Below are 16,410 nucleotides of genomic sequence, written 5' to 3'. Positions count from 1 at the left end.
TTGTGCAGTTGTGTGTTTAAACTTGTTGATTATTTGTTTAATGGAATTTTAACCTCTTAGCATAAAAGCCCGAGTATACTAGGGATATTACATATTGAGGGAAGAAGGCAAGAAGGGAATCCAGGTACATGTGTAAGGAGTGTGATGTGGCATTGTGTATTGATCCTTGTTTTAGGGCATTTCACACAGCCACAAACATATGAGCAATGTCTTTCTTGTACAGTATTGAGTGTCATGTTATCTTAATTGCTATCAGTTTAGTGCTGTATTATTTAGTTTACATGTAAGTTAAAAGAAGAACCCTAGAAATATCATGAGTAGGCTATACTCGGGATTTTGAAACAGGAACTTTTCAGCAGCTTATATTCCATTGTTAAGTCTGCAAAATTTACTTTCATTGTTACCACTGTCACTGTTTTTCAATAGAATCCATTTTAACAATAAAAAAGTAAAAAAGAATCACAATTTTGTAAATAATTGCTATGTTAAGATGTTAATATGATTCAGAGGAATCAGGTTTAATATACAAGTTATTCTTTGAGATGTGAATATGACTAATGTGTTATCTATGTCTATGTTTACAAACATGAGATTGTGTTATTCTGTCGTCTGATGTACCGGTATGTGTTTTATAGTGGTGAGTTCAATGCTGTGCTATGGTCTGATGTGTGTAATGTATAACTGAAAGTGCTGCTTCCCTGAATTAACTAAAATAAATGACAACAGTTTGAACATTTCAAACTTACTAGCTCAGATACACACAGATCCCTGTTTTGTACAGTGAAGACAAAGTGTTTGAAAAGAAAAAGTCATACACAGAAACTAAGTGGAAAGGGTAAATAAATACAAAGTATGGTCTATTGCATGTCTATATTTTTTTTCTTTTTTGTAATCACAATCCTTGGGAGTGTAATGAATGCTCCTTACTTTGCTAAAGGCATTTCAAGCACATACCTTAAGAGAACTGGAAATATATGTCTCTATCTTAAGAATAGCACTCTCAGAGGTTAATGCTCTTATACTTCATGCAGCAATTTAGACTCCACTCACATCAGAAACTTTGAGAAAATTTAACACTGAACCCCATACAACCATAGACGGTGCTCAGAATTAGCCAGTAATTTATTACAAACCTTACCTATATTAAAAGTCAAAGAATTTCCTAACTCTTTCAAGTTTTCCAGAAGAACGGCTACCACAGGAAACAGATTGTTTTACTACATTGCTTTAAAAAAATATTTCTGTATAACAGAAACTACTGTAATGTAAGGCATTATAATTTTCAGGTGGGTTGGATTTTGTTGCAAGAAGCTCTCTTCCCCTATGTATGCTTTCAGGAAGCCCACCCATACTTTTGGCTTAATCCTCCCTCTTGCTTAAAATTGTTCTAGAAATGAACCGAGATCATGCAGGAAACAGGCTTCCTCAGTCACGCTGCTACTAAAGTACAATGTACAAAGGCTGTTTCTTATTAGTGGCAACACTGTTGTATGTACACCAAGAAAGTGAACCAGTGCTTCTCGGTTTTACATGTCAGGGTGGTACAAGAACTACTTAACAGGAGTTGGACTCATTAATCCAATGCTCTGCACATGCACTGTGTTGTGAAGAATAGAGTCATTGGTGAGAGACTAGTTGGAACTGAGTGAGTTAGCTGTGCGGTTAGGGGTGCGAGCTGTGAGCTTGCATTCAGGAGTTAGTGGTTTAGAATCCCACCGTCGGCAGCACTTAGGATGGTTTTCCGTGGTTTCCCTTTAACACTAGACAAATGCAGGGCGGTTAGTATCCAAGATGTTCTTGAAACAAGAACAGTGCAGCTCGATGGGCTCGATCAAATGAGCCCAAACTAAAAGGCCAATTGAACTAATGTTGTATATATGGGTCCCCAACAGCAATGAGATTGTGACTGTGGTGGATGACGGTGATTAAGTTCTCTTAATGCATACCGAACCATAAGAACAGACTGTGAATGTGCAGTATTACCATTCTTTTTTGGAACATCACCTGCAAATAGTGTTGCATTAGGACAATACTTGGGTGCATGTCACACATTTTGGTGGCTGATTTATATGCTCAATGGGACTGGGAAATGTTTTATCAACCCCCATACTCTGCAAACTTAAGCCTCTGTGACTATGATTTAATACCAAAGATGAAGGAACTGCTTCATGGCATCCACTTCTGACCTATACCCCAAGTTCTGCAGATGAGAGACTGCACCATTCAGACAACAGACGCTGCCATAGGGACACTACAGCTTCGATTGCACTCGTAACAGGTTATACACAATGCTGGGGACTATACTGAGGGACTGCAGATATTCATAAAGGTGTATCTTTTGTATCAGTTGTAATTAATAGTTTCCACTTGTAAAGAAACAGCCCTCATGTTTGGCAGCCCTTACAATCATGCATGCAGTCAGCTGACATTGGCACATCCTTTATTCATGCAAAAAAATGTTTTACCATGCTATTACTCAGACTCTCTTGTTGTTGTCTTCTGAAAATTAGTGTTGGCAGTTATCAATTTGTTAATAATCACATTTAATACTGAGTTAACCTTCATGGAGATGTTTGCTCACTTTCACGTAAAATAACACATAACAAATAACAAATAACACATTTAATAGACCTACTTGGTATCCTTGCATGCAGCGATGACTACATGTAGACTGGCTACATTTCATACATAAGCTTGTCATTTTAATAGATTAGTAGTTATAACCACATATCCCATACTTTTGCTAAGGTGCTGTCTGCATGGCCTTCCTTCTGTCATCCTTGCGTCCTTCTGGCTGTCTGCTGCCACTCCTGCACATCCGTGTCAGAGAATCGCCAGGAATTTTCCAAAGAATATGCAAATCATCGTGGCTTCAATGTGAATTGTGCTGCCAAAATGGAGGGAGACATTTCAAACATCTGTTCTGAGGTACTGTACATTTGGCATGTTCACTGTGTGCAGATAAAATGTAAACCAAAAGCAAGCAGTATTTAATGTTTACGTTTGAACATTTGTAAGGTTGGCAGCCAAACTTAGATCTTTAATCATGCACAGCGCTTAATCTAATCACCACAGACCTATGGTTCCTATGTTCACAATACTTTTATTTGTATCATTTAACACTCCTTTAATTTATGATTAACTTGCAAGGGATATTATAGGTATATATCCAGATTTTCCATCCACTGTATGGCCTGTGTAACCATTCCTACAAAGACCTCCAGTCATTCACATTGCACATTCTGCTTTGATGTGGTAGCGAGTTTCATTTGCTGCCCTGAAGTCACAGTTTTGGGAGAAGTTTGCATACTCCATTTATAAAGCAGCAAACCACATCATTCATTATTGGTTCAGATTCTGATCAGGCAACCAACGTTCTCTACAAGAGATCAAAACTAGCAGGAGTGAGCTTGGAGCAGTGCAACTCCATTTCCATTGACATTCTGATGTTTCGCTGTAGTTTCTGCTGATAAGCATCTGTGTCATCTGAACTCGTGGTATGTCTGATTTTACGCACCTGAATCCAACAGCAATATCTTGATAGATAGGGAGAATTGTGCTCAATGATATTCTCCTGTACTCTCTTACCAGGCTGTAAAGGTATCTTCTAGGATATACACAAATGACCAGCTTCTTGATCCGAGACAAGTACAAGCTAAATACAATGGGTAAAATTAATCATCAATATACAGGATGAGGATTTCACTTAAACAAACAATGAAGTGCTCACTTTTAAAATGAAACCAGTTTATTTGAAAATGTTAATCCTCAACAACGAAGCTGCCTGATGAGTGAATCTGATATGTTCAACATATAATTATTACAATGCTGAAAAATCAGGTGGCAGAGAAGTACCAAAGTAAACAGGTACAAGAAAATTTGCAGGAAGACAAAAGAATTTACTTAAATGTCCAACAAATACAATTAATTCACAAAGTAATGAATTTTATGTTTTAAAAAAGTCACACGTAGTACATACCATACTGCACATATCACTAGTGCACGCACAGTTATGCTTCTTACATTGACATAACCAATGAAAAAGTAGGCAAAACTATGCCGTACGTGGAACTTAGAATAAGATATCAGTCAATTTAGCAAGATACCAAGTATACCTTATTCAGTTCCTTCACATATTACAAAAAACATAGGGTCCAAATTAAAGCAGCAGGATACTAACAGTAACACTGGAAAGATCCAAGAAAATGTGATAAAAAATAATTCAGGAGTACAAGAAACAAAGTCTATCAGTATCGGAAAGACTCTTAACTTCTTTCACATTAAATTATTGTAAACTTAGGACAAATAGAAAGTTTACAACATGTAATTCAAGTCAACACAGAATGCAAGATAACCAAAACAGCAAACACTTTTACTGAGAAATCCATTATCAAAATATGAGTATTTCAAATGTGAGTTAATTTTCTTTTCATGGCTGGAGTTAAATTACCAGTGCTCGCTCTATTCATTCTAGACTTGTAGGATTGGTTACTAGCTCAACTGACTTGGTAAGTAGAAGATGCCATTCTGAAATTTCAGTTCTATACAGTGCAATACTTCTGCTTCATCGAAGCCTAATCATGTCCAAACCTGTGCGACTATTCAAAAATTTCACCCATTATCCTTTTAGACAACTGCATCTACTTTTGTTCTATTTATACATATAACAAAAAGGAGTTCAGTGTGAGGACCAGTTGATTCCAATAAGTCATAAAGGACCTCGCCACCCATCGCCTCCAAGAAGTCCACCCCCTCCTACCCAACATGACATACGATGACAGTGAACAAAGACCAAGTTGTCAATAAAATTTCAGAGTTTAGAATTTAGATGCTGTATTATGTGATCAAAAAAACTTACAAAATATTAAGTTACGACAATTTTTAAATACTGTGTGTTGAGCTGCACCTCATTACGTTCATATCTTACTTTTCTACTTTACAGATATCGCCTTCTTTATGATATCATAGATCAGTCTATTATGGCAGCTTAGTGTTCTCTATGCCTGACTTGACATGTAGTTCGTCCCGATTAGACAGATGGCACCTCATGTAAAGGAGGATTGCCAAAGCATTTCTTTCTAGCCTACCTTGGATTTGTGTTATCTCTGGTCTTCGGACAATAATGGCTTTTAAAGAAAAGATGGAGATGTTTGTATTCTTCTTTTATAATCTTGCTGCAGACTTATTTTACTGTTCTCCTTTTCTCTTCATGTCAGCTTGTTATGTAATCGTTCCTACACAGAGCAAAAGGTAGCACAGATCCGATTATTCATATGTGGGATGAGTTAGTTTGTGGTTTTTGATTGGAGACCTTTTGTTTCTCTATGTCTTTGACGTTTGGCTCAAGCTTATGTTCTGCATTATGGTTTAACGCTGATACTGTACGATTCATATTCGCCTTGGTGTGCGATATGAATACATGTCATGTGGCATGCAAGTTATTTATGCTATGTATTTTGACTGGGTGAGCTGGGCCTCTTTGTGGTGACCCAGGTATCTGATCTGTGCTCTCAGATCAAGCTCATGAGTCGTTGATTCACGTCATGCTGTTATGATTCTTGTCGTAACGTGCCTGGATATTTTGTTTATTCACTCCGCTTTGCATGTTTGGTCTCTGAGTGTGTGTGGGTGTGGAATGGTTATTGGACCTGTGTTATTTTTCAGTATCTTATAGATATTTGCTTTGTCATTATTCTTATTTTATCTCACTATTTTTTCCGGCTTCCTTGGCCGATTAATATGTTCATTTCGGGATTTTGCTCTCATTTTACTTACTTTATTGACTCGTATTTGTTTCCGTAACTATGGCAATTGCTTCCTTACCTTCCTTGTGTTCCATATTTATTTTTACTTTTCTGCCAGCCTTGGTTCACTGGCGTCTTTGATTTCTGGGGATGCAGTCTCGATGGAGATTGTTGGGAGCCATGTTTTTTTTTTTTTTTGTATTTACAAAAAAAATGAGGAGACCTTGACTTTGTCTGGGGAGCCATGATAATTTTGTGTGAAAGCTGTTACTTTAACATCATGATTGCAAATGGTCCTTAAGAAAGAAATACTTTGGATCGTGTTTTAATTGCCACTGTCTGGTAATAAATAAAAATAATTGTATCACAGTTGATAATACCTTATCAGATTGACAAGTCTAGCGATTTGGTTGTGAATGGAATATCTTTACAAACCATGAATGTATTTTACTCCCTGTATTCCCCATTTATTTGTTTTATGTCTATATTCAAACCTTTTCTCTCCAAGTTTATGCTAGCAAACCTAATTCATGTAAATTGACTTCTGCTCTACGTTATTGTTTCTCTGCTTTGGGGACATGCCTTTTACACTGTTAACTAGTCTAAGAGGTAGGTGGTGCAGTGTGTTGCACGGTTGTGTAATTTTGAAATATACTAATACAGTATAGCAATTGCAAGTTGCCATGTGGTTAGGGTCGTGCAGCTGTTAGCTTGTATTCGGAAGATGGTGGGTTCAAACCCCACTGTCGGCATGGTTTTCCATTATTTCTAATTTTCACACCTGGCAAATGCTGGGGCTGTGCCTTAATTAAAGCCACAGCCGCTCCCTTTCCACTTCCAGCCCTTTCCTATCCCAATCCCTTTGCACACATAAGACCTATCTGTGTTGGGGAGATGTAAAGCAAATTGAAGCGACAGACCTAATCATCAACAGTCACAGTCAATTTGCTGATACCAGGAAGGTTCGTACCGAACTGCGAGAAAGTTAATTTTTGCACTGGAGTGAAGTGCCCCATACGGGTAAGGGTGTAACATTACTTAAGGAATACACACCAACTAATACGTGGATATCTGATCACCGTTGTCTGTCATGTTCAGAATGGCGCAAAGCAATCAAGACGACAGCTAACGTTGCAGTTCGCTCCTTACCGGGCAGGTCCCAGGACAACACCCTCTGTCGGTGTTGCCACAGAGAGCACTTGCCCATGTCCTGGGTGCTTGTCCACTCGGAGATGTTTTAAGGAATGGTCAACACCACAAACAGTAACACCCCAAGATTCGACACATGATGGCTGGCGCCCCAAAGAATGAGGCTATATGGTCTATGAGGAAGCGTCTGGATTGGCGGCTAATGGAAGCATCAGATGAATAGATATCGTTGACTTTAAACCAGAAAACAAGAACGGAATGATCACTGACCAAATGGTGTGATCTGAATCGCATTCTGGTCAACCGGAAGAAGTGGATTTAGAGAAGAAGAGTATTTATGACCCTACAATCTCGTATTATAAAGAAGAATATAGACAGCAAAATATCAGTCATAGGCTTGATGGTGGGAGCCCGGGGAACAACTCCTAAATTCTTATCACAGTTTTGGACTTCATTAGGTTTAGAGAAACATCTGTTGACCAACAAAGCGGTAGCTGCCATCCGCGGTTCAATATTAATTTTAAGAAACCATTTATAGAGTCAACAGCATTGTGTGTATACTTTTTGCTTTTCAATTCCTTTTTGTACTGTACATGAAAAACATTTCATATTCCATGCTCATATGATTTATTACACAATATTTTTTCATAACCTGTTAAAGAGTGAGGGTAGGTTTTGTATTGAAAAAATGAAATATACTTTGTCTCAGTGGCAACCCTATAATTAGGGAAGTTATAAAATAATATAATAAAACTTGTAAACTTTGCGTCTTTGACAAGTGGCAAAGGATGAGGTTTCTTGTTGTGAAAGCGAGTAAGAAGGGTGGGTAAGCTGAAGGAGGCAACTATATTTTTACATGTACAGGACTATAAAATAGCAAACAGGAAAAATCTACTTACAACTTTTTTCCATAATTACAGATATTCTTCCTTAGTCAGCAAGTATTTATATACCTCAATCTGGAAATTCTCCTAAAGGTCTACCTGATGAAAATTAAAACCTTCAATTTTTCAGAAATAGTTCTTGCTTCAACGTTCAAGTTCTCTAGTAAGTCCTATTTCATATTTCTCCTGTTTTTCATGATATAAACAATTCATTTTAATGCCCTTCTATCCACTATTTTAGAAGAGCTATAGGCCACAGTCTAGTTCTGGCACTTGTTCCTTTTTTACATAACTCAGAGCCATCACAAGAACTCACAGATTAAACAAAATATAAATCATTTTGTTATATGGCATTCTACCACTTGTCTCCCTCACTTTTAGGGCAATTATGACCTTTTGTAATATGAAGGGCGTTCAGAGTTAAATAAATAAAGAAAAAAAAAAGCAACGAAAGTTGATCAGCTTGTATACTGTGACGACTTGGAAAAGATCACAAAATAATGCCACAAAAATTCACAAATAAATGCCATTGTTGGAGTTGAATTAAGAAGTACTCAGCCACTGGCTAGTGCAACAATCTACACAAATGTAAATACTGAAAAATTTGTAATAAATATTAAATCTAATTCTTTGTTTAGAACTGTACTTTTACAGTTCACCATCAACAACTTCTAGAAATTACATTTCCATTCAAGTATCCAATGATATTTGAACTTTCAACATTTTAAAAATAAAAAGCATGTTCACAGAATACAAAAGTTTACAAAATATTAACTAAAGACAATTTTCAATTGTAGAATAGAACTTAACTTAGAAAGGAATTACTTATCAAACTTTCTGCTAATGGAAATTGAACATTAAAAATTCAAAGCAGTAATAATAATAATAATAATAATAATAATAATAATAATAATAATAATATTATATATATATATATATATATATATATATATACACACCAGTTTACAGAACTGGTAATATGACTAGATTATAAACTGTCATATTTGAGCAACAACTCTATGTAGCTACAGGACACTTCAAGACAATGAGAAGAGTAAAACTACCAGACTATTAATTTAAATTTCCTGAGTTTGGGCCACTTATAGTATTTTACTCCTCCCATTAGCTGTTTATCAACCTTGATATTAGAGACAAGGGCTGTATAATCCTCACGATTTATTTCACACTTCTCTTATGCAAGTACACTATAAGACATCTGGTATCAATTATTTTACGTAACAGGTAAATATTTACTAAATTTTAACATATCTTAAGGTTTTCTTGATTGGCTCTTGAAAGATTCAATATTGTTCATTAATATCACTGTATACAACATACCAGCACAAGATACATACAAATAAGAGACCTGTATAAATGTTTGACATTCAGGCAGTATACTTCAACTGCTTTTGAGGTAACTTGTTATTAAATTACAAAAGCTTTAATGAAAATCAAAAAAGGTATTATCATGAAATTAAATAACTACTGCATGCAAGTGTACCGCAAAGTTATGTTATTACTACACTTATACCTCCTCTGCAGTGCAACGGTTAGCATTATTAACTGTCAGAGGCATTGATTTGATTTCCAGGGCTACTAGAAATTTAAGACTGGCAGGAGGGCAGCAAGTGGAAAAGACAAATTCAATGCTGATATGATTAAGGCAGCAGGAAGCAGTGGACTACAGTGGCTATACCGAGCCCTCAATGCCATATGGAAGGATGAAAGAATACCTGAAGACTGGCAACAAGGAAGCATTGTACCATTGCTCAAAAAAGGAAATAGGAAGAAATGTGAAAATTATAGAGGTATAACCCTATTATCACATGGGCTAAAAATAATGGAGAAAGTAGTAGACAAAAGACTGAGGGATATAACAGAAACACAGTTAGAGGAAGAACAATATGGCTTTAGACCGAATTGATCAACAACAGACTTTATATTTACAGTGCGAACGATAATGGAAAAACATATGGAAAAGAGCAAGGAAATCATCTTCGTATTTTTGGATTTGGAAAAAGCTTACGATACAGGTAAGACAAAACGTGTATGTGAATGCCTACGGAAAAGGAATGTACCAAAATCATTAATTAACAAGATAAAAATGTTGTATCATGGGAGTAAAACCAGTGTACAAGTGAGGAAGGGTGACTCTGAAAAAGTCTCAAGCAAGGAAGTGCACTGTCACCATTATTGTTTATTGATGGATGAAATCATAAAATGTGTAAAACGGAGTATCAGTAGTGATGAAGTGAATGCTTTGGTATCTGCAGATGATGAGGTGATTTGGGGAAAGGGAGAAAAGGAAGTATAAAGGAGACTGGACATTTGGATTGAAAATCTGAAGGAGTTTGGAATGGTAATTAAGTAAAAAGAAAACTGTAGTTATGCACTGTGAAAAAGAGAAGCCAAGTGAACATAGACAGAACAGTTAGAGAATGTGGGTTGCATTATTAATGGAAGTAATGGAATCAACCCCGAAATTAATAACAGACTAAGTAAAGGTGCAACATTTTATCATGAAGTCAGAGAGCTTTAATGTGATGACAAAGTACCCAAGACAACAAAATAAACATTATATAAACAGTATTTCATACCAATTGTAACATACGGACTAGGAACACTGGTAACTAATAAGAGACAAGATAGTAAGATCCAAGCAGTAGAAATGAAATTTTTAAGAACATCGGTTAAAAGGACAAGAAGAGCTAGAATCCAAAATATTAAAATCAGAGAAGAGCTAAATATAGAGGAGGAGGGAGGAGGAGGAGGAGGGTTGGTATGTGGTTAAAAAGATACATGCAATTCACCTCCATCATGGGAGTGCAGGAAAGGAGCTGCTCAACCTCGGGACGAAGACACTACTATACACTTTTTACCTCACTTATCAGTAGATGGAGGAGGTTTTACCACATTATGATGAAAAATCTTAATTTAGATTGTTGAAGTGCACTTTTAAACGTATAACCATGTCTTATCTGTGACTGAACACATGTATATTTGTGCTGATAGATTGTATTAATCACCAATATGGAATGCATGTTATATATTGTAAAAGCTTACATTAGGAAAACATTCATTGAGTTGCTAAAATTCAATTACTGCAGATGAAGATAAAGTTATGATTTTACTGCAGGGCAGCTGGTCTGAGGTAAGAATAAGTACAACCCTGAAATCTATTCTGAAATCAAATCAACTTCAAAGGCTTTTCTGATGTAAGCTTAACAATCAATATATTTCACACTTTCAGTAGGACTATGGTATTATTCTATTCTAATTTGCTCCGTTTTCTCACAGAACACAAGCCAATACCACATTATCACTTGTATACCATATTGTTAGAAATGTGAAATAAATCTAACAGGATTCAAAACAATAAGTTACTACTATGACATTTAAGGAAGGAATTAAATCTCTTAACATTGGCTCGCTATAGAACACGAGCAAGACATTCAGACGGTGCAGTTTCAGATTCCTCCTCTCAGTTTAGTTTTCCACTGACCTAAAGTCCTGCCCTGAACTCAGCAGGTCAAATATTCCTTTGACCGTCTCGAGCGAAAATATGAGCAGATTGCTCATCGCCACAACCATAACATTTAACAACAGGTTTCACCAACAGCTGGAGTCTGTTGGATTCAAGTCTCCGTAGAAGCCTGTTCCAAATCCGAATGTACGACGACTGAATGAGGTGAAGAAAATTCGATTCCACTGCTCTGACTCAGTATCTTCAATGGAATACTTGAAGGGCTGCTGTTATTTTTGGACTGCAGCTGAATCTGACTGATAACCTGAGAGAAGATTTACAGGAAATAATAATGATGAAAAATTAACTTTCCAGAAGGGGTTCATAATTTAATTTCACTGACTGAATGTTATATAAGAATTCAAGCTCATTAGACTTTGTAAATCATAAAATTACTGGCATTTCAGCCCAGTTTGGCATCAGACTCAACAACTGGAATGCTACATCTCTCCAAGCTGCTGGGGGCTAGTGCACCAGTGAGATAACACCAGGCTTCCTTTGAAGCACATGCAGTGACAGTGCATAAGGGAAGATATGTACCTATCCTGCTTGAATACTTATATAATAATAATAATAATAATAATAATAATAATAATAATAATAATAATAATAATACAAAGGGCACTACGAAAGTTTTGCAATGTGAGTAAACGCTTTAGACTTTTTCAAAATAATTTCCACCACACTCAACACACTTCTCCATACGTCGAAACCAGTCACTGAACCAACTCTGCCACTTTTCTTCGGTTACATTTTCACACTCTTGATCCCATGCTGCCAGAAGCTCCTCATCGGATGCACAACGCCACCCTTTCAGCTTCATCTTCACTTCTGGGAAGAGTGCGAAGTCACATGGGGCAAGATCAGGACTGTATGGAGGGTGATCGAGCACAGTCAACCCTGATCTGGCAAGAAAATCAATTGTTACATTAGCATGATGTGCTGGAGCATTGTCGTGATGCAAGAGCCAAGCGTTGAGCCGTGACCTTGGACGGAGCTGCTTGAGAGCCTGAGGCAGACAAGTCTCACTGTACTACTTCACAGTAACTGTCCTTTGTGTTTCTAGCACAACCCGAGTCAGGATGCCCTGTTTAGTGAAGAATACTGCAATCATCCTTTTCTTCACTGACCTTGACTTTTGCACAGTCACAGGAGTACCCGCATCTTCAAACAGTCACACCTTGTTCTGGGATTTTGTTGGGACATCATAATAATAAAGCTAAGTTTTGCCACCTGTAGCGATGCTATTGACGTTACGCAAAGTACCATTTTCAAACTGTTTAAGCATTTTTCGGCACCATTTCACTCGATGTGCCCTTTGTTCCTCTGAAAGTGAATGGGACACCCAAAGGAAACAAACCTTTCTAGCATGGAGATGGTCGTGTAGAATTGAATGAATAGCTGGTGCAGGGATGTGGAGAGTCTCTTCTACCTGCTGATATGTCAACCGCCTCACTTGTTGCAACATTTTCCTCAGAGCTTCAATGTTTTCCTCAGTCACTGATTCAGACGGTCGCCCAGAACGACGATAGTCTTCAACCCCAAAACTTCCCTTCTGGAACTCTTTGTACCAGTGGAAAATTGTTGTCCGATGTGGACAGTCTTTCCCCAGCACAGGAGTCATTTCCTCCAGGCACTGGTCAACAGTTAATCCATGAGCAAAATTGTAGCGGATAATTGCGTGATATTCACCTTTAGACCACACTGATAACTTGCTTTCAATCCCACTGCTTGGTAACAACTGGTGTGAAGGTCGTGCCTTGCTGTCTTCTAGACCAGTTTTCACCCCTCTTTTCATCCCTCACCATAACAGGGGTGTCCAGCTAACCGTTTTAGCGTATTGCAAAACTTTCCTAGTGCCCTGTATTATAATAATAATAATAATAATGAATGTAAATAAATTCAAAGTGTAGTAGATATAAATTAATAACAAACGAAACTTCATAATGGCTGTGAAAAAAATGGCCACATTAACACTTACATAGGGGCAAGGAGACCTTAAAGCTTCACATGCAAGCACCTGCACGTATTAGAAGTATTGGGTGGAGGTGGCATAGATGATAAATAACATCACAATTTAATGCACCGGAACAGTCAACAATAAAAAGGCAGAGGTAAAAAATTCATATTCACACACCTGCCTTCAATAAATACCCAGAAATAACTTTAAAATTAAAAAAATTAAAAATTAATGACCATACATTTTTGTTCAATCTGCTTTTAAATGTCCTACTCGACACTGTTCTATGATTGTATTCATTATAATAGCTCTACAAGTTAGGGGGGCAGGTGAATGCATCACATGATAGAATGTAAACATTGTCAAACTCTGAAGGAGTAAAAGTAAATTGATGAACTTTAAGTAGAAAGACAGAGACAGTGCTAGAAGGGCAAATCTCATAATGCACAAGTACGTATATTTCATTACAGAACACTTACTACCATTCAAAAATCACTACATAAATTCTTGTAGTTTTGTCATTTTAAAATGGATGATCTCTGCTAGATCAGTAATGATCATACAGCAGTTCACCTTCAGAGCAAAAGGGAAGTGTTCATATGTTTGATGTGTACTTACTCTTCCACCTTGCTCTCCATGCCTTCAGAATGTGTCTATCATGTAATTAATATACATTGCCTCACAAAATGGTCCATGGTGTGGGTTACTGTAGTCACATCCTAGTTTGTGAACCATGGGCAACGGCTGAGTGGCCTACTAAGTGGTCCTGAGAGTCGGGATACCAGTTGCTATGGAATGGGAGTGGGCATCTCAGACATACTCTGAGTCATGGTCCTCTTTGTGCTCAGATGGCTAGGACTATACAAACCACCGTGGTCCCTACCCGTTAGAGGAGAGATCCTCACTTGGACTATATGCAAGTAGGGTAGTAACCTGCATCATGAATTTACCAAGCTCAGAACATTTTAAACAACCCTCGGACCTATGGGAGTAACGGAGTCCCACTCCCATTAGATAGGCGAGGGACTCCTTGGAAACAACTTGGCGAACGAAATGGAATTTGATGGCGATCTATCAATATTAATGGAGCTTATGGAAGAAAGAAAGTAGAACTATCTGAGTCAGCGAAGAGGATGCATCTGGATGTGCTAGGAGTAAGTGATATTCGGGTAAGGGGAGATAACAAGGAAGAGATAGATTATAAAGTGTACTTGACGGGTGTTAGAAAGGGAAGGGCAGAGTGTGGGTTGGGGCTGTTTATCAGGAATACCACCGCATGCAACATAGCTCCTGTTAGGCATGTAAATTAGCGAATGATGTGGGTAGAGTTGGCAGTTGGAGGAATTAGAACGAGAACTGTCTCAATGTATTCACCATATGAGGGTGCAGATGAGGATGAAGTTGACAAGTTTTATGAAGCATCGAGTGACATCGTAGTCAGGGTCAACAGCAAGGATAGGATAGTGCTAATGGGCAATTTCAATGCGAGAGTTGGAAATAGAACTGAAGGATACGAAAGGGTGATTGGTAAATGTGGGGAACATATGGAAGCTAATGGGAATGGGAAGCATTTGCTCGACTTCTGTGCTAGTATGCGTTTAGCAGCAACGAACATATTCTTCAAGCATAAGGTTATTCACTGCTACACATGGGAAGCTAGGGGTACCAGATCCACAATAGGCTATATCTTAACCAACTTTGAATTCAGGAAGTCTCGTTAGGAATGTGCGAGTTTTCCAGGGATTATTCGATGATACAGACCACTATGTGATCTGTAGCGAACTAAGTATTGACGCGAGTGTAACAGACTGATATAACTTGAAAACAATATCCTTTAACCCACGGGTAAATAATGCAAGTATCAAGCTCCAATTATTATTATTTTACAATTATGATATTATGACTTGTAATGAATGGCTAAGAAGTGTTTACATCCATTTAGTGTTATTATTATTCATGTAGTCGGGTGATCGCAATGTTTGTGAGGTTATGTCATGAAACATGTACTGTATATAGACATTTATATGAGTTCAGTTAATGTAACAACCTGTATATGTTTGAATCATTAGTCCATAGACTGGTTTGATGCAGCACTCCATGCCACCCTACCCTGTGCTAAACATTTCATTTCGATGTAACTATTGCGTCCTACACCTGCTCTAATTTGCATGCCACATCACACCTTGGTCTACCCCTACCATTCTTAATGCCTACACTTCCTTCAAAAACCAACAGAAGAAGTCCTGGGTGTCCTAAGATGTGTCCTATCATTCTATCTCTTCTGCTAGTCCAATTTAGCCAAATCAATCTCCTCTCACCAATTCGATTCAGTATTTCTTCATTCGTGATTCGATCTATCCATCTCACCTTCAGCATTCTTCTGTAACACCACATTTAAAAAGCTTCTATTCTCTTTCTTTCCGAGCTAGTTATCGTCCATGTTTCACTTCCATACAATGCCACGCACCAGATGAAAGTCTTCAGAAACATCTTTCTAATTCCTATATCAATGTTTGAAGTGAGCAAATTTCTTTTCTTAAGAAAGGTCTTCCTTGCTTGTGATAGTCTGCATTTTATGTCCTCCTTACTTCTGCCATCGTTAGTTATTTTACTACCCAAGTAACAATATTCATCTACTTCCTTTAAGACTTCATTTCCTAATCTAGTATTTCCTGCATCACCTGCCTTCGTTCGACTGCACTCCATTACTTTTGTTTTGGACTTATTTATTTTCATCTTGTACTCCTTACCCAAGATTTCGTCCATACCATTCAGCAGCTTCGAGATCTTCTGCAGTCTCAGATAAAATAATATCATCGGCAAATCTCAAGGTCTTGATTTCCTCTCCTTGGATTGTGATTCCATTTCCAAATTCCTTTTTGATTTCCTTTACTGCCTGTTTTATGTAACATTGAAAAGGAGGGGGGACAAAATGCAGCCTTGCCTCACTCCTTTCTGGATTGCTGCTTCTTTTTCAAAGCCCTCGATTCTTATCACTGCAGAGTGATTTTTATGCAGATTGTAGATAATTGTTCGTTCTCGGTATCTGATCCCAATCACCTTCAGAATCTTAAATAGCTTGGTCCAATCAACATTCTTGAATGCATTTTCTAGATTTACGAATGACACGTATGAGGGCTTGTCCTTCTT

General features: G+C 37.5%; 1 protein-coding gene across 4 annotated transcripts in view; it reads right to left on the bottom strand.

The window, feature by feature from the left end:
• LOC136864070 (ataxin-7-like protein 1) overlaps nucleotides 1–16,410 on the bottom strand; it is a 521,582-nt gene that overhangs the window by 100,060 nt on the left and 405,112 nt on the right. Inside the window, exon 8 of one of the 4 annotated variants that reach the window (XM_067140615.2) lies at nucleotides 8,767–11,565. The exons of the other annotated variants lie outside the window; for them this stretch is intronic. Within the exon in view, the coding sequence (XP_066996716.2) occupies nucleotides 11,413–11,565 (153 nt within the window). The 3' untranslated portion in view covers nucleotides 8,767–11,412. Of the gene's footprint in view, nucleotides 1–8,766; nucleotides 11,566–16,410 lie in introns of those variants that run through there. 4 annotated transcript variants of the gene reach the window in all.

The sequence above is a fragment of the Anabrus simplex genome, chromosome 2 (genome assembly GCF_040414725.1).
Source record: "Anabrus simplex isolate iqAnaSimp1 chromosome 2, ASM4041472v1, whole genome shotgun sequence".
Taxonomy (NCBI): Eukaryota; Metazoa; Arthropoda; class Insecta; order Orthoptera; family Tettigoniidae; genus Anabrus; species Anabrus simplex.
This window is presented reverse-complemented; position numbering and strand designations above follow the sequence as displayed.